This window comes from Schistocerca gregaria, chromosome 2 (assembly GCF_023897955.1).
Source record: "Schistocerca gregaria isolate iqSchGreg1 chromosome 2, iqSchGreg1.2, whole genome shotgun sequence".
In the NCBI taxonomy this organism is placed as follows: domain Eukaryota; kingdom Metazoa; phylum Arthropoda; class Insecta; order Orthoptera; family Acrididae; genus Schistocerca; species Schistocerca gregaria.
This window is the reverse complement of record NC_064921.1, coordinates 544,781,452-544,805,525: the sequence shown is the minus strand read 5'-3', so window position 1 is coordinate 544,805,525 and position 24,074 is coordinate 544,781,452. Positions and strand designations below refer to the sequence as shown.

Genomic DNA, 24,074 nt, shown 5'->3' with positions numbered 1-24,074 from the left:
TATGGTAAAGCTACAAAATTATTCTACACTTCGCATTCACTTCTTAATATATCATTTAATCCCTAGAGTCCTCATCTACTTCTCAACTTCTATACTCTTGGTAGATAGTGTGTCTACCTATAATTCAAGTCCTATTATCCTATTATCCATCAATTTTCAGAGTATGTATTATACTGACTATCTTAAATAAGCGTCATGATTAACTCCAATCTTGCTTACGTTCTCTTTCATTACTCATGCTTTACACAGCTTTACTTCTGCCAGTACCTGTAATACCTCATATTTGGTTCTTTGTTATTTCATAATGTCATACGTGTTAGAAGATGAAAACGTGCACTTGAAAGGCAGCAAACAGTTGAAACTAGCCAGTAGTGTGGAATTAAACACTTTGTTTCAAATAAATTCACTGCCTCAGCAGTCAGAAAGGTGGAAATAAAATAAAATCTGAAACTAGTAACTAATTATGTGAATATATTTTAATTCACTTGATAGCTCTCAGCCACAGAAATCCATCTTGGTTTCATTTGACGTGAGAGCAGTAAACAAAGAGGATACAAAAAAATCACTAAATGTAAACACGGATCACGTGGAGACCTCTCCTCCCTCCCACACTATAACTCAGACTGCTCTGCACATCAGAATGTTAAAAATAAAAATTTAAAAAAAAAACATACTTTTAAAAAATAAGTTCATTTTGTAACACACATCCTTCTGAAGAGTCTGATACATAAAACATATATCTTCAAGGAAATGTAACAAATGTTATTTGGTCTTAAGTGTGCAGTGCTACGCCTCGTCAAACAACATTCTTATAGCGCACGTCACTGTATTTCGCATTGTGAAACTCAAATGTGTATATTTTGTAATGGATGCCGTCAAACTATTTCAGGACAGTGGAAATTAAAATGTCCTGTAGTGCGTATCCTGCTCCCAGTCAGCCAGTTTGACATTCTGCCGCCAGCTGCAGTGGCCGAGCAGTTTTGGGTGCTTCAGTCCGCAACCACATGACTGCTATGGTCGCAGGTTCGAATCCTGCCTTTAGCATGGATGTGTGTGATGTCCTTAGGTTAGTTAGGTTTAAGTAGTTCTAAGTTCTAGGGGACTGATGACCACAGATGTTAAGTACCATAGTCCTCAGACCCATTTGAACCATTTTGACTTTCTGCCCAACCCCTCGCAATTAGTACTGGATAGTGTTATTTGTAACCAGGAGAAAAAGAACTCTTCAGAAAATCTGGACTCTTTATTGCCTATTAGCTAATATCTTGCTCTTCTGTGGAACATAAAATTAAATATAGGATACCTAAAACCAGTAAAGACAAGAGACAGGCAAGACAGTACACTTTTCTTCAATCCTTAGGTCCTAGCAATTTTTCTCTCCAAAATTGCTACAGCTTTACATGGCGTTCTTTCCTTTCTGTGAATGAACTATTACCTTATCAAAGTTTGTCAAATGTTTTGCTGCATGTAAAATGGAAATGTCGTTGTCTAATACTGAAAAAGATGTTAATACAATTAGTACCCAAGACTGGTGTGGATTCTCGATCTGATTATGTCTATTTTGTCACTGTGTGCCGCATAAAACAAAATAGGCCTTTCTAATATTGCAGCAATTGTAATACACACCAAATAAGTGACACTGTTTTGGCAATAATGATCATTTTTATAATACAACAAAATAATTCACAAAATACAAATACAAAATACCCATTTGGCCTACTACAAGTGATAAGCTTTACGTTATGAAATAGTTTCACGTTTCATTCATGCATGAGACCGAATAGTAGTAGAACAAAATTTTTGTATAAATTTGGAATCATCATATTCTTCCATAATTTGTGCGATGTCTCCTTCCTCATTCTTACAGTCTTGTCATCACTAATTACTGTCAAAACTCATTCTCTGGTAAACTTTATTATCCCTGCCACAATCACTGGTTTAGTTATCCAGCGATTATTCTCTGGTTACGCGTTATTATGAGTTCATACAATTCATTTCTCAAGCTACTTCCAGAATGGAACTTAAGCGGCTGCTAGCTGGGCACTGAAACTGGCGCAGTCTAGTGTAGCGATCTGGCCAAAAATTTTCTGTCAAAATTTCACTCTCTTGGCTACAGCGAGAAGATAATACGTAATCTTTGTTACCTGTTATTGCTGTTAGTCGTTTATTTCCACTCTGGTAGTCTAAATCTGTGGATTTTGGTAATAATTATAACTACGCTGAACATTCACAAACCAAAACAAGCACATAAACAAGCAGCGTTGTCATTCTCCGGTTTGGTTTTATTCTGCTCAACTCATATAGCCCAATCTGGGGGAAAGTTTGTTTCAAGATGTGACAATGATTCCCCTGGCAGAGACATCATTTACAATATGCACACATTCAAAAATCAACTTATAATTCATTCGGACATCAACTTAGAATGTGTTCAAAAACCAGCAGGATCCCTAACTCTCAAGTACTTGAGTAAGATGCCGGAGGAGCTTTGGTGTTAGATCATCTCCTACAGAACGGACATTCCCACCTTCACCCTTGAGGTCCCTGAAGGAAATCTTAGCAACCATATGGAAACGGTAAGTGATGAACAATCAGGCACACTTGTTTGTGAAGGTTGTTTGAAAAGTGTGATGTATGTTTTGTGTTAGCCATGATTTATGTGTTCTCATAAACCATGCTTTTATCTATGTTAACCATCCCTTTCAGAATTGATACAAACTCTCCTATCTATATCACATCTCACCAAAGGTACAAAATATTCTATACAACATAGAAAATCTATACACTATGGTATATTACTTGTTCAAGTAGTCACACAATATTATATTTTCTACAAACATAATATACCATTCATTTTATTTTTATGTCAATTCCACTTTCCTTCTTATTCTGTGATTCACCTGGATAGTTTTCCACTTGATTGACATATCCAGTTTTCTAAGTACTAAAATTAGAGGATAGATTTTAGGAATAGATGACAGAATAGTTTAAGATTTTAAAGGAATTCTGTACTGGAAAACTAGTTTGGATGAAACACTGAAACTACTAGGGATCCAATGGTCATCACTCCGCCTGTTAACACAAAATGTTAATGTCTCTAGGGGATATATGACTCCGCCTAGGTCTCATGGATCTGATATTAACTTTTCTTGTGCATTGGCAGACCTGTATTTCTCTTTAAATTTATTTTGGAAGTCTTCCCAAGAAGAAAAATTCTCAATATTTACAGTTCCACATTCTGAGGCCTCTCCTAGTACATACCCCAGCAGCAAATTCAATCTTTTTAGAATCTTCCCAATTCTTTGGCAAAGCTTCATTGAATCTTTTCACAAGATGGGTCAGATGTACATCCCTGTTGGGCTTAAATTTAGGAAATTTCCTGGATAATCCTGAGTAAGCTTCCCATTGCAGATCAGTCATTACTTCACAAGTTAATACTACATTATGTGAAGGTACCCCTTTGTCTACTTTATTCTGGATGAGTTTGAATTCTTTCCACAGGTCATCTATAACTTTCTTGTTATCACTAAATTCAGAAGAGAGAATAGGAGATACATTTTTGGATGTTACTTTCTCCGAAACTTTCCAATCTATAAGTTCTTCCACCTGTCCTGTAATTTGTGGCTGGATAATTGGCATTAAGTTATCTTGCTTATCGACACTCTCTTTCAAAGTACTCAACCCTTGCTTTACAGCATTGAATTTAACATTGCACACATTTTAAAGGATCCTAACTTTTCATTAATCTCTGATTCTACACTATTCCATTTGTCTTAAATATTCAATTCCAGTCTCTTTGTTAAATCCTGAAATTGATCATTCTGTTTCTGACTAAAGTCAGTGAAAAGTTGATTTACATGAATCTTCAAGGAATTAGTTAATTCATTCTTTAAGTCTAATTTCAAATCCTCTACCTTACTATTTAAGGTGTCAAATCCAGTCTTTAAGGCCTCCATTCCTTTGCATATATTACTAAATTCTTTAATCTGTGAGTCAAATTTAGGAAACCTATCTTGGTTGCTTGACTATTTAAGGTTTCACTCTGGATATTTAGAACTTCACTCTGAGAATTTAATCTAGAATGTATTAAACCTAGCTCTTTACTTAGAGATGCATTTTGAGCATTTGAAGCTAGACTCTGGGCATCTAATTTAGAATTTAAAGTTTTGATCAGATTTACTAACTCAGACCAGTCAGGTCCTCCTTTGCTAACTTTCATAGCCATGGGTGGTTCTGAAGTTACCATGACTGGCTGTACATTATCCATACTCCTACAAGCTTTAGACCTTGAGGCATTTAATGCTAGTTGTAATTATACAGCCGGCCGGTATGGCCAAGCGGTTCTAGGCTCTTCAGTCTCGAACCGCGTCACTGCTATGGTCGCAGGTTTGAATCCTGCCTGGGGCACGGATGTGTGTGATGTCCTTAGGTTAGTTAGGTTTAAGTAGTTCTAAGTTCTAGGGGACTGATGACCTTAGTGTTAAGTCCCATAGTGCTCAGAGCCATTTGAACCATTTTGTAATTATACTAAATACACAGTAAAGGTTCACTCCACAATCTTCTGTCATACTTCTTATTACAGTAGTTAATTTTTGTTTCACACTCACCTGGCATAGAGTCTCGCTGCGTAGGTGAGCAGATGTGGAAGCAGGTCAGCACCGGTGAACAGCAACTGGTGCCGGCGGCATCAGATGTTGATTTCTGCGTCTGCATCCCGGCGATGTCTGTGAGAGTTGTATATTCCCTGCACTGAATCTTCTTAGTCGGACTGTTCTAGGTATATTTCTTCTTGGTCTAATACGTTGAGATTTTCTCCTTATTATGCCTGGTTGCTATGTCAACACATGATAGCTTTTTCTCTTGTTTTCATCTCAAAATCCCTTTCACACGGGTTGCCACATTCTAATGGTTTGGATGACTTGAAGTGTTGAAGTACCTATGAAAACTTCCAGTTCTTTAATGAGATGACTTACTTGAGATGTTCGGCCGACCTTCCTTGCTGGTTAGCCTGCCGCTGCAAACTCTCTTTCTCTTCTCTCTGAAGTATGTTGCTAGTTACAGGAATTTCTCAAGACTTTTGCTACTTATGAAAATAAGTAGACACACAAAGTTTCATTTGATTCAACCATTGATGTATATTTGAACTTCAGGTATTTTACAAGTTTAAGGGGACAGGTCCACGCAGGACAGAAATAGTGGGATGCTGGATGGAATGGAAAGAGAAAAGATGGCAGTGTGAAAACCCATACAGGAGGAGGAGGAGGCCAAGCTTGACATTAAAGAGTAGTTTGTATCAGGTGACAGTATTTTCTTCCAACCTTGATTTTAACAGAGGAAAATTCATGTAGATATAGAGAACTAGAATAGCTAACAAAGATGCATGAAAATTGAATTGCATGTATGTAAAAGATCGATGGTACCACCACGTGGTTTATTAATCAGTAACTAATGTACTAATGACTACCATATTAATAGTAGATATGTATGAAAAGTAAATGGAGGTAATATTAAGTCATATAGATTTTGTTTAAAACTTTATAGAAATTAAAAGTGTATAAAGCAAATATTAAAATTACATAACAGTGAGGTACAGATTAATAATTGTAACAGAAAATGTACAAAACAAACATGGAGATTACATAATGAATCGTTATATAGTAATAAATGTGAAAAAGGAAATGTAATTGTAATCAAGAAATTTGTGTAGCACTAAGGAATAGGAAAATAGTCTCAGGGAGATAACTAGGTAAAATTTGTATCATGAGCACTGTGCAGATGAGAGCTTGCAAGGACAACCAGTGGAGTATACAGGGCAGCACTGCAGTCACTGGCACACAAGAGGGAGGCTTCAGCAGATGTGCAAAGGTGAACTCTGAGTCAGCCGACAGCCTAACAACAGAGCACTTGCTCACCTTACAGGTCTAGTGAGCAGTGAAATAAGACCAGTTGGCTACTATTGTACTGCCACCACTTCAAGGCCATCAGCTGCACTCACATTACAACATGGAGGCAGAGTTACTCCCTTGTGGCCTGAGTGAGGTGCAACAGTACCAGCAATCCATTTGGTTAAAAAAGCACCCATACCCCAATAAGCGTAGGCATGTGCCAGGGGTGAAAGGACCCACTGCAGTGGGGAGGTACACGGTTACGGCTTTGTAATGATTCAGCGAGGTACCCAGCAAGGGAATGACAGAAATCATCCCTGTTTGGAGAATGTCAAATCAGGTGGTCTGCAACACAAGTAGTACTGTTACAAGACCTATGCATCTATACCCACATGCTTTCGACTGCATTGCAGCTGCGAACAGCAACTTATCTTCTGTGTTCAACACCCATGAATAACAGTAACATATCTGGTAGCAATACTCTGATTTTATGTTACGGTATTTGCTCCCCTGTGAGCCTTATAGCATCTTCCTCTGTTTGCATGGTAGATATGCACACTCAGACACATCAAAGAGTGTAGGTGGACCCATGCATGGACGTACTACACAAGTGCCAATATGTACACTGTGACTTGTCCTTGCTGTGCCACTCAGGCACAAATAACCCAGCTTGCCCCACATCTGTTGATGCACTACAAAGTAGAGGAAGCAGAATGTCTAGATGGACCATTGCTGTAAAGGAAAGATGACTGCTCTCTGTGTCCATGTGGATGAAGTGTCAAAAACCAAGGATCAGCTGATAATGAACATTGGCAGTCTGCCTCCCCACCTCTCAAACTGAACCCTGTGCCTACAATCGTGTGCCAGTGCCTAATGGCTATTCTCAAGAGTGCAATTGAGTGTACCAGAACTGCCATGTGACAGATGCCGGGTTATTCATGCTAGGTGGAGACGAAATGTTCTGCTGTAATGTGAAAAGTATTTTTGTTGTTTTGTCCTTCTTAGTGAACTGATAACTTCTGTCATATGAGATGTACCATATTTTTGTAATATTATAGTAGTCAATAAAGCTTGCTCATTTGCCCAATATCTTTTCCACTTGTGATGTTTTATTGTTTGTAAAACACAGACCTACATTACTGTGACTCATAAATGCAGTAAGGACTTTGAATAAGATAATAACTTAGGTGGTAACCCTCTACAATTTAAAGAGATGGTTTTCAGCAGACTTGCAACCCATTACACCAAAAAAAGAATTGTCATACATAGCCAGGGGAATTATTAATTTACTAGGATGCAGTTAGGGGGGAAAAATATTATGGCATTTGACATGCATTTGTGTTCTTAATGTACACTCAGAATATTTCTCTTTTAGACAAGATTACCCATTGTTAATACATATTTATCTCCTTTAATAAGTTCCTAGATGAATAGGTATATATCCTATTCAATTAGTAGTGATTTACGATAGTAACATGTACACACACTTAGTGCTTCAATGATAAAAAAATAATAAGCTTTCATTCTGTGCTAAAAATTACAGCTGTTCACGTAAGATTATGGTTTTTGTTGTTGTGTTCCTACATGTACATTTTTATGCATGGTGGTATAAATGTAATTGATATACAAATATTGTCTTTATAAAAGTTTAATTATATAATGTATGTAAGTGTGTCTGGGCCTTATGTCACCAACATTTTATCTGTTAGCCAGATGGAGAGATTGAGAGACTTGTGATTACTAATAAGTTTGCAGAAGTGGGAGGTAGAAATATTTTAACAGTAAATTCTCCCTAGTTGTTGGGTTGAGTTCATTTTTATTTTATTTGATATGCAGAGGTTTGTTGAGTGGTGCTTGTGAGATTGGAATACCTTCTGTCACATCACAAAAGGTGTCTTCAGTAGCAGGCCAAGTATTAAGTATGAATGAAAAGGGTGGTTCCCACAAGTGTGATGGAGTAATTTTCATACATAGATACTCTGTTTTTCTTTTTGGATGTTGGCAAGGATAAAATGTGTCTCCATTTTCTTCTGATAATCGACTATAGCAACATAGGATCAATGGTTTGGTGGGAAGATGATGACCTTCAGAATTTTGTTGTGGAGATGCCACACTAGCAATTTTTCAGTATGTCACCTCCTTCGCAAAATTTGCATTGTGATGAGAAAGTCATGAAAAATTGCTACCCTTTTCAACTAGCCACATCTCACCCTTAAAATGGTTGAAATGGCTCTGAGCACTATGGGACTTAATATCTGAGGTCATCAGTCCCCTAAACTTAGAACTACTTAAACCTAACTAACCTAAGGACATCACACACATCCATGCCCAAGGCAGGATTGAAACCTGCGACCTTAGCAGCAGCATGGTTCTGGACTGAAGTGCCTAGAACAGCTCGGCCACAGCAGCCAGCATCTCACCCTTAAGTAACGATGGAACGGAGTAGTATGTTGACATGTAGGATGAGACAATTACACTTAGAATTTTAAGGACAGGTAAGGCAGTGACTGGAGGGGCATTACTAACTTTCTGCACTTTCTCCTTCTCTGTTTGGCTTATACCATGAGGTCTAGAGGCGGACACTGTGCCGCCCTGGGCAGGTGAAAATGGGACAGGGAGTGACTGCCACAGGGTCATTCCTTTGTGATACAGGCAGCAGTATCTTTTCATAATCTGAGGAGCAAACTCATGTTAGGGAGAAAGCGGAACAAATAGATTTTGTGCAAGAGACAGACAGGCATCGGGCCACGGGCTGCCCAAACATAGGACAATACAGCGGGATACATAATTTGCGATGCTAGAAATGCTGCCCCCCCCCTGTCCCCCCCCCCCCCCCCATCCAATCATGCCTGCATATAGTACAGTGTGTCTGCAGGCAGACAAGAAAAACTCACTGGTGGTGTAAGGGAATTCAGAAAAATACTGCTCTGGGCTTGGAGAAACATGAGCTCTGGCTGCATATAATATCTCTAGAAAGTATACCAAAAAACACCTCCAGTTGTTCTACTTTTTGGGCAGAGACATGTCATAAAGAAGTTTATTGAGAAAGGTGTTCTGACAGAGCGAACAGAGGGAGTATGAAAGTTGGTATATAGTATTTCATAACAGATTATTTCAAACAAAACATATAGGGAAACAGAAATAAACTAATTACTACAACAGCACACTTCTTGAATTGAAAGCTTCAATTTTATACACAAATGACTTTTCATAGGATAGCATCCCCAAGGCACTCAGTAGTTCATCTTTCATGTTTCGTAGAAACATATTAATTCTTTTGAGCATTGAAGAGCACTGCTCAGTGTTTCAGATCGAGATAGGCATCATGATTAGCAGTTTAAAAACTTTAACAGTCTCTTTGACCATGTCACAAAGCTCATCCTCTAGAATCAACGAAATAAGTGGAAGTGCACCAGAGACTACTTTCAACTCTGGCCTAGCAATGAAGACTTGAAGCTCACCCTTCAAATTTCTTCTTTCCAGAAATGTATATGTGTCTGTAATTTCAAAATATTGGTCAAACTGATTTAGGTCAAATGAATTGGCTGCAATGCCCAGGTGCCCAGTGACTCATCAAGAATCCGTGGCTTCTTGACAGCCATTGTTTCGTCATTTTCAAAACTAATCTCACTAACGATGGAGTCAATGTCATCTCTGATGTTTTGCATTACCACTTCAAGGTTCTATATGTCTTGTTTTGCTTTGGTTGGTTCAATTATCTTCTTCTGGAGCTGAATGAAAAGTATGTATGCATGAGGCATTACCTTATAGGAAAATAATAACTAAAAATGAATTAATTATTTTTCAGTCTTTTTTTTTGTGTGAATCAGCTTTCTCAATAGTAGAAGATTGTTTTATGCTCTAACTTGTTTCAACGACTTCCATAACAGTCATAAGATCTTCCCTTTTTTCATAAACATCTTTTACTTTTCACAAAAGGTAATTCCATCTTGTGACACCCACACAGGCAAGCTTTTTTAGAGTAATGCTATACACCACTTCTGACCTCAGTGGCAATTTAGAAAAGAAAGAAGAAATACCTGAAAGCTGTGCAAAAAAGATGCAAGTTTTGCGATTAACAGAGGCTGCAATTGATGCACATAACAATAGATGTAGTTTGCATTTGGGTATTTGTGTTTAATTAATTTATGAATGCCAAACAACTTGCCATTCGTAACGTTAGCACCATCGTAACTCTAAGCTATCAGTTTTGCTCAGACATCACCAATTAATGGTTTAATTTCTTTCAGAACACTCTCAGATATTGTATGAGCATTCTGACTTCCTGGATTGACAAAACTCCAAAGTCTTCCAATGGGTTTTGCCTCAGCAACATAAGGCAAAGACAATAACCGATAGATATTTGCAAGACACATCTATGGTTTCATCCGTGATTATTGCAGCTAACCAACACGTTTTATTTTTTCATGAACTTCATCATGGTACACTTCCAACATGCATTGATAGTTCGTTCTGAACACTCTTAGAAATGCCTTTGAACACTGATGTTTGACATAGATGAACTTGAACATCTTTATCCAGTTCTGCACTGAACTGAAATAGCTCACGAAAAAAACCCTTATTTTGGGAGGCATCAGTTTCATTGTCGCCCCTGAGAACCAGTTCCAAAGCGCCACAGTCCCGAATACCGTTTACATTTAAATTCAATAAATATCTATTCTTTTTTCAGGTTCGTTGTGGCTGGCAGGTGTTTGTCTATAATGTGAATCAAATTTCTGCTGAATGTTGATTTGGCATAGAAATGAAAGACTAGGTACATTATCATATGTCGCTTTGACATTTCATGTACTTTCAGTTTAAACCATGTATGCCCAATATCATTTATTCCAGTCTGACACCAATGAACATCTCCTGCAAATAACACACAACCAAAACAAAAAACAGCATTGTTTTCCTCACAGCCACAAATCCATTCGTTGTTTTGGTATATTCCTGGATTGAACTTACAGCATCGACTTGTTGTATGCTGCTGCAGATTCAGGTTTTTGAGTGGGCCTACCTAGAGCTTTTATCTGAATTTTTTTCACTGAGAATCCTGTCACTAAATGACATTTTTAATAACTTACTTATTTTGTTCATGATTGCTACTTTCGCAGTCAACTGAATTTACACTTACAGGTAACACTGTGCACGCAGCTATATATAATCAATTATCTGATAGATAACACGAAGCCCATGCCTACTACAGTAGTACAAGTTTATATGCCAACTAGCTCTTCAGATGATGAAGAAATTGATGAAATATATGATGAAATAAAAAAAAAATATTCAGGTAGTGAAGGGAGACGAAAATTTAATAGTCATGGGTGACTGGAATTCGAGAGTAGGAAAAGGGAGAGAAGGAAACATAGTGGGTGAATATGGATTGGGGGAGAGAAATGAAAGAGGAAGCCGTCTGGTGGAATTCTGCACAGAGCATAACTTAATCATAGCTAACACTTGGTTCAAGAATCATAAAAGAAGGCTGTATACATGGGAGAATTCTGGAGATACTAGTAGGTATCAGATAGATTATATAATGGTAAGACAGAGATTTAGAAACCAGGTTTTAAATTGTAAGAGATTTCCAGGGGTATATGTGGACTCAGACCACAATCTGTTGGTTATGAACTGTAGATCAAAACTGAAGAAACTGCAAAAAGGTGGAATTTAAGGAGATGGGACATGAATAAACTGACTAAACCAGATGTTGTACAGAGTTTCAGGGAGAGCATAAGGGAGAAAAGAGAGCCACTTTTATGAATATCAGGAGCTCAGATGGAAACCCAGTTCTAAGCAAAGAAGGGAAAGCAGAAAGGTGGAAGGATTATATAGAGGGTCTATACAAGGGTGATGTACTTGAGGACAATACTATGGAAATGGAAGAGGATGTAGATGAAGATGAAATGGGAGATACGATGCTGCGTGAAGAGTTTGACAGAGCACTGAAAGACCTGAGTCGAAACAAGGCTTCGGGAGTAGACAACATTCCATTAGAACTACTGACGGCCTTAGGAGAGCCAGTCCTGACAAAACTCTACCATATGGTGAGCAAGATGTATGAGACAGGTGAAATACCCTCAGACTTCAAGAAGAATATAATAATTCCAATCCCAAAGAATGCAGGTGTTGACAGATGTGAAAATTACCGAACTATCAGTTTAATAAGTCACAGCTGCAAAATACTAACGCGAATTCTTTACAGACGAATGGAAAAACTGGTAGAAGCCGACCTCGGTGAAGATCAGTTTGCATTGCGTAGAAATGTTGGAACACGTGAGGCAATACTGACCTTACGACTTATCTTAGAAGAAAGATTAAGGAAAGGCAAACCTACATTTCTAGCATTTGTAGACTTAGGGAAAGCTTTTGACAATGTTGACTGGAATACTCTCTTTCAAATTCTAAAGGTGGCAGGGGTAAAATACAGGGAGCGAAAGGCTATTTACAATTTGTACAGAAACCAGATGTCAGTTATAAGAGTCGAGGGGCATGAAAGGGAAGCAGCGGTTGGGAAGGGAGTGCGACAGGGTTGTAACCTGTCCCCAATGTTATTCAATCTGTATATTGAGCAAGCAGTAAAGGAAACAAAAGAAACATTCGGAGTAGGTATTAAAGTCCACGGAGAAGAAATAAAAACGTTGAGGTTCACTGATGACATTGTAATTCTGTCAGAGACAGCGAAGGACTTGGAAGAGCTGTTGGACGGAATGGACAGTGTCTTGAAAGGAGGATATAAGATGAACATCAACAAAAGCAAAATGAGTATAATGGAATGTAGTCGAATTAAGTCGGGTGGTGCTGAGGGAATTAGATTAGGAAATCAGACACTTAAAGTAGTAAAGAAGTTTTGCTATTTGGGGAGCAAAATAACTGACGATGGTCGAAGTAGAGAGGATTTAAAATGTAGACTGGCAATGGCAAGGAAAGCGTTTCTGAAGAAGAGAAATTTGTTAACATCGAGTATAGATTTAAATGTCAGGAAGTCGTTTCTGAAAGTATTTGTATGGAGTGTAGCCATGTGTGGAAGTGAAACATGGACGATAAATAGTTTGGACAAGAAGAGAATAGAAGCTTTCGAAATGCGGTGCTACAGAAGAATGCTGAAGTTTAGATGGGTAGATCAAATAACTAATGAGGAGGTATGGAATAGAATTCAGGAGAAGAGGAGTTTGTGGCACAACTTGGCAAGAAGAAGGGACCGGTTGGTAGGACATGTTCTGAGGCATCAAGGGATCACAAATTTAGCATTGGAGGGCAGTGTGGAGGGTAAAAATCGTAGAGGGAGACCAAGAGATGAACACACTAAGCAGATTCAGAAGGATGTAGTTTGCAGTAAGTACGAGGAGATGAAGAAGCTTGCACAGGATAGAGTAGCATGGAGAGCTGCATCAAACCAGCCTCAGGACTGAAGACAACAACAACAACAACAACAACATCTCACCACACAATTACTACAACGTGTTTTTACAGAACTGTATCACATAAACATAATGAGTATAAACATATAATTGTATTGAAGTGTATAATTTCTATATTCAGTTTAATTAAGCATTACTTTGCATTAACGAAAGCATTAGCATTAACTTGCAGAAAGATGTAACACTGGATTACAAGAACTTTGAGCCCCAGCGTACTCTAACATGCTCACTAGATGGCAGATTGTGCTTTAGAGTTTCTGCGCTTTACTGCTCTCTGGCAGAAGGAATGTAAACCTCTGCCATAAGAAGCATGTAGAAACCAATGGCCAAGCCTTTGACACAGTGCTTGTGAGGGTAGACGGTGCCAGTTTGCATTTGGCTCCAAGCTTCAGAAAACTACCATGAGAGCGCGTGCGGCAAAATGTACCTCTTCAAATCAGAGAATACATACTCCGAAACAATGTACGCTATTCACATAGATTACTCTTTCTTTCCTTTTGGTACAGTCGCACTACCTCAGAAGATGCACCTGTTGTGTTCTGTCTTTTGAGAGAAAGATCCACACATGGGCTTTTAAGTAAGGAGATGCAGGCTTGGGCCATGGAGGAAGAAAATATATAACAATTCATATTGTTGTGTTTAAAGCAGACTGCCAACCTGGAGACTCAGAGTTGGACAGGCTCAGAGGAGTGCATGCTTGACCAGCAGTGATGGAGGAGCCCTTCAAGTTACTTCAGTTTGACGTCTACCATCGAAGCTCAGGGTAGGATTACATTTCAGCACCAGCATGACAGGGACCAACAGGCACAATAACTTGTTGATTCAGATTGAAGCAGTAACCCTTCTAATGTTCGCTCTGCCCCAGTAACATACTTGTCTTCATTCGCTGTCAATTGCACACACCTTGCAGTTGGTGCGTACCCACCATAAGACTTCATGATTTTAGAATCATGATAGGGAATTGACATTTTCACTTATCTCCAAACCTTTCCAGTAACCAGTTACTGTTACAGTCACTAATGTGTATTATTGGAAGAGAGATTGTGAATAATGAATGTTTAGTCCCTACAAGTTGTAATATGTTGTTTGTAAAATAAATTCTTATCCATGATATGCCATGATTTTACTTTCATAGTCAGCAAATCTGATGTTTCAGAAAGGAGTAATAGAAATTCAATGTGAGTCACTCAGGATACTGTGCTTACCATCCTCTATAGCGTATTGTGTGAATTAAATTCTGTCATGTAACTTTATTAATCAGCACTTGCGACTGAGGAGTGATCTGCTACCATAATTAGACTGGTCAGATCAGCCAGGTGTAGAACCTAGATAAGGGGGTGGAGTGTCGGAACCTTTATAGTAAAATTAACTATAGACACGCTTGTTCAAATATAGATGATGAAGGTGCAAAATATTTCAATCTCTAATGCTTATGTGAAAAATTCTGAAGCCTCACATGCATGAGAAAAAAATGTGTCTGATTAATTTTATTAAATTAACTAATGGATTGGACGAATTACATCATCATGTGGCTGTAAATAAGGTTCTTCCAACTTTTCTTGTTCCTCCATAGCTGTTTCTTGCTTATCTGATGCCAGTTGACACATTGAAATTTTAGATTCATGAGGATCTGTACCTTTCAGCTAATACAAAAATTTTCCTCTTGGTCCCTTCCTTAAAACCTTTTGGTCCAATTAAACTAAAGAAGTCCTGTAGTAGCCCATGTTTTTCATTTGTCTATATTTTTCTATCGGCAACAATGAAGGAACTTCATTTTTCTTTCCAGGAGACGGTTCTTATTTGAATCGGTAATTGCTGCTGCTGCTGCTTGTAGTCCATATGTTAGTAGAAACAGGTGGTACATTTTGTACAAAATGAATTTATTGCATCAAAAAAGATAATAAACGCCTTGTCTTAACTACCACTTCACTACCAAAAGGTAATACTTCTTTTGAAAAACAGTCCGACTTACCAGTAAAATACATATCTTGATTGGTGTGTTGTGCAGTATTTCCCACTCTTGATACCGGTAAAAAATATCCAACACCTCCACAACTCTACCAGCTTTCCGTACACCATTTCTACCTTCATACACCCACAAATCAACCTCACATGACTCTCTCTTTTGTAAAATGGTAAATGCTCCTCAGATAGCAGATACACTCTTCTTACTTTTACCAGATAAGGATGCTATCAAACATACCAGGGCGTACACACACACACACACACACACACACACACACACACACACACACACACACACACACAAATTAAAGTCTGCCTTGTATGATGCAGCAAACATAGCTGTGTTCGGCAATAATCTTATGAAATCGTTCATTTCATTAAAGTTCTTCAGCAGAATATTGTTATTTACTGGTAGATTCAATAATTTTATGGTAATTTTTGATAAGACATTAGAAATATTTTGGCTTATAGCTGAGCTGCCTTGGGAGAGAATTCTTGTAGATTTAGCGAGCCATTTTCAGGGACTTTTGTGGTTGCTCATGATTGACACACTCTCCACTTTTCCATGCGTGGTAAGCATTTCCCACTCCATGGAACAGCCACAACTGGATAATATTAATTTTTGCAACAGAAGTAACACCTCACACATTTGTGTCTGATAGTGACTTGCAGTTTACGTTTCCATATATAAACATTTCCGCCAAAAAAAAAAAAAAAAAAAAAAAAAAAAAAAAAAAAAAAAAAAAAAAAAACAAAAAAAAGGGGGATAGAGCACCTAACTACCACCTCCTTTCACTCAGTGTCTAATTTGAAGGAAGACTGCTGGTCAGGGCATTTAAAACACAAATGCAGAAGATTGTGTTAAAGCCATTGTCTGAGGAAGCTGTCGACCCATCAATAAATTTAGCATAGCCAAAATTTTGCACGAGTGCAGACTTCATATGTTATTAGACCTTCTGTGCCCAGCACAGTGAGCCCACAGCCCTCTCCACAAGACACCCTACTATTGTACAGGCATCCATGTCAGATCTTGCACCTTTGACCAAGTTCTGGGGTGGATTCAATGTATCATAACTGGTCATAGGGAGTGCCAACCTTTCAAAGCCGTGCCTGGATGAAAGTGGCTGGCACAGCTTATCACCAGCTATAACCTCTGTCACAGACAACACTCCCACCTCAGCCAGTCAGTAACTGACACACGCACGGTGCCGAAGACTTCATTAGCCCAGTCAGTAGGTGCAGGCCCACTTGTTCCCTCTGCCACCCATACCAGTGCCCTTTCTGCACCAGTGTATAACCTCCAAGTTCACTGTGAACCGCAGTCACCCTATCAAAGGGAATAATACCTACACAATGATATCTTATGGATATGGGTTCAAGTGTTGTAACACTTACTGACCAGCCAGGGCCATTTCACACACATACACCACCACCATGCGATTCTGTCTCTGACATCATCAAACAGGGGGTGATGGAGGAGGATACCAACATCACTCCTCTTCCTCATCATTTGTTCCGACACCATCTCGGAAATTTTCAATCCTACGTGATGGTTAATGGGGCAGAAAATTGAGTGTCCTACAATGCAGTTTTCAGATTATGTCCATGTCCAGCAGTGGGTAAACTGGCTATGCCCTTTAGCAAGCAGGTGTTGGACTTCACTCATGGATCGTTGCAGTCCTAGTACAATGATGCAACATTACTCTCTTGGACAAAATTTATAGAATCAGTCCTAGTACTATGGATTTTGTTCATGTTTACTTTAACTTGTTTCTTGTCTCTGCTTGTTCTACTGATCTGCAGTCTTCATTTACTTGCTGGCTTGACTGTGTTGAGTTCTACCATTTTATGCCACTGTGGTTTCTCTGCTTGAACTTGTGACTACTGAAACTTTAGCTTGTAGAACTTTAAAACAGTTTCTTCAGTTGGAGAGATGATGGTAAAGGAAAAAGAAAATGTAAAAGAGGCATATAATGGATTGAAGGAATGTGTTGCTTGTTGCTCCTCTCCTGAAACTTGTGCATATCCTGATTCCTTATTTGAAGCAAATTTTTCCTCCTTTCTAGTATCTGCAAATCTTGTAATTTCTAATTTCTGTTTCCTTAACCTGTATAAGAAACTGCTCAGTTCTGAAAATGAAAGTATCAGTGAATGTATTTAATTTTGTGTGTTTGACAGATTTTATTCAACTGTTGCTAATATTTCAGTTCAGATGTAGAAACATTATATAATAGCTCACATTACCACACATTTATTTCAGTTAACTGGACTATTTTCTAATTTTTTTTTTTTTTGCATTACATACATTTATGTATTTCTGTTGTTAGCCCTGAACAACAAATTCATGCAACTATTTTTGTTATGTAGAATTCAGTTGCTCCAGGTGAATGCTGGCCTTTTCGGGGCACCATTGGTTCTGTGGTGATACAGCTAGCTGCTCGTATAACTATCACAGCTGTATCCATGGAGCATATATCAGCTTCCATGTCTCTAACAGGGAAGGTTGATTCAGCACCGAAGACATTCAGTGTATTTGTAAGTTCTAAAACAAAATATTTTGGCACAAAAGTTGTCAAAGTAGTATTTATTTATTTATTTACTCGAGTCAGAAGAATACAAGGAGTCCATAAATTTACAATTTCAGGTAAGAAAACAGAATAAATTTATACATATGAAACAATAATGGTAATTCTTGGATGGAACAATACATAAAATATAGGAAGGGAACCAATCACCTATAATGAACTGATGCATAGACACATGTTACAGAAAAAATTATTCAGACTTAGCACAAATACACACATTGACACCAACAGACATCCAAATGCACAATCCAGCAGCCATGGCAAGACTGATTATTGATTATCAAGAGCAATGGCCTGGGCTAATGGTGGTGATGAGGGGTATGGGATGATACACAAGGCAAGAAGAGGTAGCAGGATAGTGACAAGCAGGTCAATCAGCAGATGATTCAGTGGCTGCACATCAAGATGAAAGGAATACAGAGGATAGGGCATATAAGAGATAAAGTGGGAACTCACACAGCAGCATAATTCGTTCCAGAATCTTACTCATAGTTAGAAACACTCATTAATCGAAACAATTTATCCCATATAAATTAATGTAAAATATGATAATGTGTCCATGCAGAAAAAGTACTAGAAGTTTTATCTTATTAATGCCATTTATTTAAAGGAAATTATAGATAAAGTACTGTGTACTTTACTGTCCACGATATATAACTAATTCTTTTTTTACTATGAAGCTATCTATAATCACTTGTTTCTGTCTATGCTTCAACACTTGACAAAAATGCGACACAGCATTATCATCAAATAAATTTGTAGCTTGTGCTTGTAGCTTTTTGGGATGATGATTTTTAGTGTATGATGCAACCAATTCCCATGCCTTTAGCATTTCTCTTATTGTGCCAGAAGACTGCTGCTTTGCTGTTACCTCCTCCTCCTCAGAAGAAGAGCTACTCTCCACAACTTCTTGCCGTGAAACACACTCCAACTTAATAAACTCTTTGGTGGTAATTTCTTGCCTGTGATCTTCCACAAAATCATTGATATCAGTGCAATCACTTGTAGTCCCTTGGTCTTGGCCAGACACACAATCTTGTTGATAACAGGCTCCACAGGTACTGACTCGAATTCCTCAAAGTCACATTCAACAATGCACTCCAGCCAAAGCTTCTTCCAAGCAGAAGTGAGAATTCTCATGGTAACCTCTTCACATGCCTTTTCAATCATCTTGATGCTGGCAACAATGTCGAAGTGATATTTCCAAAACTCTCTGAGAGTGAGATTGTTAGCTTCAGTCAACTCAAAGCAGTGCTCAAAGAGTGCTTTAGCATAGAGCTCCATAAAGTTAGAAATGTCTGCTGGTCCAAAGGCTGGAGTAACGGAGTTGTGTTGGGAGGCATAAATTGGATCATGATGAATTGAAATTCTTCAAGGAGGTGGTCTAGTAGGCCTGGTGGAGGGCAGGAGAGTTGTCCATAACAAGCAAGACATGGAGTGGCAGATTCATCTCAACCAAATATTTTTTCACCGAAGGACAAAACACTTCATTGATCCAATCACAAAAAGATCACATGTCACCGAAGCCATGTTGGTGGACCTATACCTTACATTTAACCTGGTCTTCTGGACTTTACACTTCTTGAAGTTTTGTGGAGTTTCTGAATGGTAAACAAGCAGTTTAATTTTCAAATAGCCTCCTGCATTGGTACAGAATATCGATGTGAGAAGGTCATTCATTGGCTTGTGCATTCTGCTCTGCTGTTACAAATGTATGCTTTGGCATATTTTTCCAGAACACAACTGTCTCATCACAATTAAAATCCTGCTACAGCAGATAACCCTCAGAATCTACGAACATCTTGATGTTGATGATGAAGTTCTCTGCTGCCTTTGTGTGGGAGCTGGCTGCTTCAACATGCCTCACAATGCTGTGGATACCTGGTTCTTCTCTTAAACTTCTCGAATCACCCATGGCTTTCCTTAAGCACTTCTTTGGCCACTGATGATCTTTGCATCTTCTTAACAAGGTTGACGAAAATCATTCTTGCTTTCTCACAAAGGATGTTCTCATAAATAGTGCCGCCTTGCAATTGATTTTCATTTATCCATATAAGGATCCCTATCCATCCAGAATACAAAACCATTGTGTGTATGTTCTTATCACTACCTCTGAAGCATCTGTCTCCTTAATCTTGTCCTTGTTCTTGAGGATACTGCAAATAATTGGTGTAGACCAATTGTATGGTCATGCTAAATCAGCAACGCTCACACCACATTCACATTTTTCAGTGGTTTTACAGTTTATTTCTAAGGTCTTTTTCTTTCTCTTATGGTCATCTTCTTGCGACTTTAGCTTTGGGGATATTTGTATGAATATTATTAAAATTTGGACACAAAAAAACAGTGTGTGAACACAAGTTTAGAAAAATATATGATCATAAGCTGCACTAAGAAACCCAGACTGTGTTACATACTAAAGACATTGTTCATATGCTGCTGCTGACAATGAAAGGTATTTATATTGTTGAACGTTCACCCACCGTGCACTAATGGCTGGTGACGTCACACTAAATCATTGTCACTCATTATGCGAAACATTGCTCATTAAGAAAATAATTTCTTTCCAATTTGTTTTGCTCATTATGCGAATTGCATGTTATGGGAGGTGCTCATTAAGTAAGGTTCCACTGTATAGAGAGAGGGGGGGGGGCGGTTAAGGTGGAGATGAAGAAGTAGACAAGGAGGATAGTTGAGAGAAGGGGAGATGGTTGGAAAATGGAGGGAGGGGGTGAGAGAAAGAGAGAGAATATCCTTATGGGAGGTATGGTGTGGGAGAAGGCAGTATATGATGTGGATGGGGAAGGAGCAGTGTGGACAGTAGAAAGGAGAGAAACAGCTTAGCTGAGGTTTAGGCCAGATGGTTTGCAGGACATGCTAGAGAGACAATTTCCATTTCCATAGTTCAGAGAAACTTGTGCTGGAAAGGAATATCCAAATAGCGCACATAGTGAAGACACTTTTGAAGTCATTTGTGTTGTGATAAGCATCATTGTTGATAATTGAATAGTCAAGTTTGCCACAGTTTGGTGAGCAGACAGGTGGTTAATTGACATGCCTCCATAGAATGCTGAACAGTAACCGCAGCGTAGCTGATACATAACATGGCTGTTTTCACACATGGGCCTGCCTTTTATTGGTTAGGAAATGGCTGTGTCTATTATCCATTTCATAACGATTGACCCATGGCCTTGAGCTCATATTTTGGTTATATCGCATGACAACCGTCAGTTTGTTATACCTACCAGAATATTGGAAATGTCTACCTTTATTTGGTGTTTGAGTATTATGTGTTAGTTGAAAAGGGCGCAACATACTGTATAAGAGAAAGCATGCTTTTTCCAGCACGTTTTCCCGAGTGTCAAGTTTGAAGAGTCACAGAAGCAAGGCCATAATTAGGTTACCAATTTCCTTTGCACATTTTAAAAATACATCCATTCTCCACTTACAGGCTGATTTTCATCGGTTTCCAATTAGACATTTTCTTTGTAATAATGGCGGATGTAGATTGCCACAGTTCACCTAATACTGGTATGTATGGACAAGATGAAAAATGTAAATGCTAACTCTGTTGCTGCCTTTCACAGCTGCTACATTTTTATGCACATAACTCTTTAAAAGTTGCTAATATCATGTGTTTATTTACTTTTGTGTCCTTATGCATTGTGTGCTCACATATGCTGTGTTGCCAGACCTCTGAACAGTATTTCCATTTCTTTGTTCATTGTTGCAGTGTTTACATCAGGGCTTTTCGTTAGATAGGAAACAATCATGCTACCAATCTCAGTTTTTTAACCATGTAAGATTGTCTTTGTGATATAATTAGTTGCTTTGTACTACTAAGAAACCTTGCATCCTTTACAGCGTTGTAAAAAATCCACAGTATTCATTTCAAATGATGATGGATTCATGCAAAATGCCAGATTATCTTTTACTGGGTAAAAAGGAAGTGCAGATTATCATACTGAGATGAATGCCAGACACTATCAAAGGTTGGTTTAGGAGCATTCTCAAAAAATTAACAAGCAAATCTGTTGTTGTTATACATCACACTCCATACTATATGATGATAAATTTAGTATCATCAAATCCATCTGTGAAATAGAAGAAGGGTTCTGTTATTGAATGGATGGAAAGCAATTATGTAGAGCTTCACGCCATTATGTAGAGTGTCATGTCATACAAGGAATTTACTATGGTAGGCCTACTGGAACATGCAACTGAACTTCAGGGGTGGGAAGTATATTGTGCTCAGCAGACAAGGAAATTAAACTTAATTCAGTGTCATTGAACTTATGTGGCTCTTTGTCAGGAACAAAGTAACAAAGGAGAACAAGAATGTTAAGATAAATGATATTGTAGAGTTGTGTCACTCCACTCTAGAAAGTGTTCCCTCAAGTGTGTGGAGGAATTCAGGGAGTCATGTGGACAAATCTGAAAACAGTTATGCAGAAAGAGCCCACAGTTTTGACATTGCAATAGAACCATTGCTGATCCAAGTACACAATTGCAATAGCAGTTGCTTATTGAGAGTTGCTCGTATATCAAGTGTTCTCTCACAATTTCACATATTATTGCCCTCCACTCACAACAGAAAGTGAATGTGGCAGTGCAATATTGGAATGTGACTACATAATTGCCAATGTTTGCTGATGAATAGCATTACAATAGTGGCGGCACACTGGAATGACAATTACGTTCCTTCCATACATTGCAGCTGGTAACAATTGCTTTACAGAGTCTTAACTGACAAACATGGAGCATATTCATTAGTAATGACGTGATGTAACTAACAAAAGATCGAGCTTTACACATGTGATTTCTCCATCACAACAGCTATAACTGTAAGCTCAATCGCAGCATTTTGCTTTTTGCCATTATAGAGATGAAACGACTAATCAGAAAATAACATACGAGGTTCATTGAAATGAAACCTGGTCAGTGCGTCTACTTTTGCCGTACACATAATATGGCATCACGTAACTGCAGGTATGGTGGCACCATGGTGGAGAGACTGACAAGTGAGCACCATTTGATGCTACATAGCACCAGTGTGGTTTCGCGCCGAAGAGAAGGTGGTCACACAAGTTATGGTCCACTACTGAACATGCAGGCGAGTAAGCAGGAATGAGGAGTGATTTGATTTTTGGTGGCAGTTGGAGTTGAAGGCCTGAAATGTATCGACAGATGAAGGCTGTGTATGGTGAGTACAGTCTGATCCGTTCAGGTGCTATGGAATGCATGATAATGCCCGCCCACATATGGCGAATGTGGTGAAGATGACATTGCAGCAGTTTTGGTGGGAAATGCTGGAACATCCACCGTACAGTCCACATCTTTCACCGCGTGACTTTTATGTGTTTGGACCTCTAAAACAAGCTATTTGCGGACATTGATTTGCAATGGATGTTGAAGTGTGTGACTAGGTCCGACAGCAGCCTACTGGCTTCTTCAAGGATGGAATCAACCAGCTAGTGTCACAATCGGAGAAATGTGCCAACAGTTTTGGCATCTATTTTTGAGTATGTGTACTGTGTATAATTACATTTTTGTGTTAATAAGATTGTTACCATTATGTTACACTAATGACTGGGTTTAATTTGAATGCCCCTTATAAATCCACCAGCAAATAGAAAAAGTTTGTATCTTTAAAGGAAATTTTTCTGCTGTTATGATCTGTGGCCTCTCTCTGGCCATCTCCTCCTTCACCGTCTCTGATACAGGTGAAATAATCTCCAAACCTGCCCAATTCTGCATTAACTTGCTCAAGTATAGCAAACGGACATGCTCTACTGAAATTAAGTACTGCTAATTGTTTCAATTAAATGTACACTTCAGAATTCACAGTGTACCCTAAGGTGATAGCAAAAACCTGTTTGCACTGAAGACATAACAAACTGAGCTCCTTGAATGTACAGAAGGTGAATGGAAGTGTGTCATTGTTTGGTACCAAAATGTAGCGGGATAGGGATGGCTGTGGGAAAACCGGAGTTAAACTTGAGCAGTTCTTGCTTGTCAAAATGGGTTCAAGTCTTCCTGTGGAAACTGTAACGTCCATAGATGTTTCGGGAGATACAGGAGATGTGTGGGGAAGCAGCAGAGAGACAAGCAGTGAAGAAACACTAGTCCTTTATTTAATCACTAGCTGAGTACCTAGCGTTGTCTGGCTATGTCTTTATTCCAGACTTCTATCAGTCCATCAACTCCTTTTCCCTCTCTCT

The 24,074-nt window shown here is 38.6% G+C and overlaps 1 protein-coding gene across 2 annotated transcripts in view; it reads left to right on the top strand.

Annotated features, from left to right (window-relative positions):
* The window catches only part of LOC126331618 (klaroid protein-like), a 234,395-nt gene that overhangs the window by 163,912 nt on the left and 46,409 nt on the right, over positions 1-24,074 (top strand). For both annotated transcript variants that reach the window (XM_049996507.1, XM_049996508.1), the window contains exon 9: positions 17,636-17,803. In XM_049996507.1, coding sequence (XP_049852464.1) covers positions 17,636-17,803 — 168 coding nt within the window. The remainder of the gene's footprint in view (positions 1-17,635; positions 17,804-24,074) is intronic.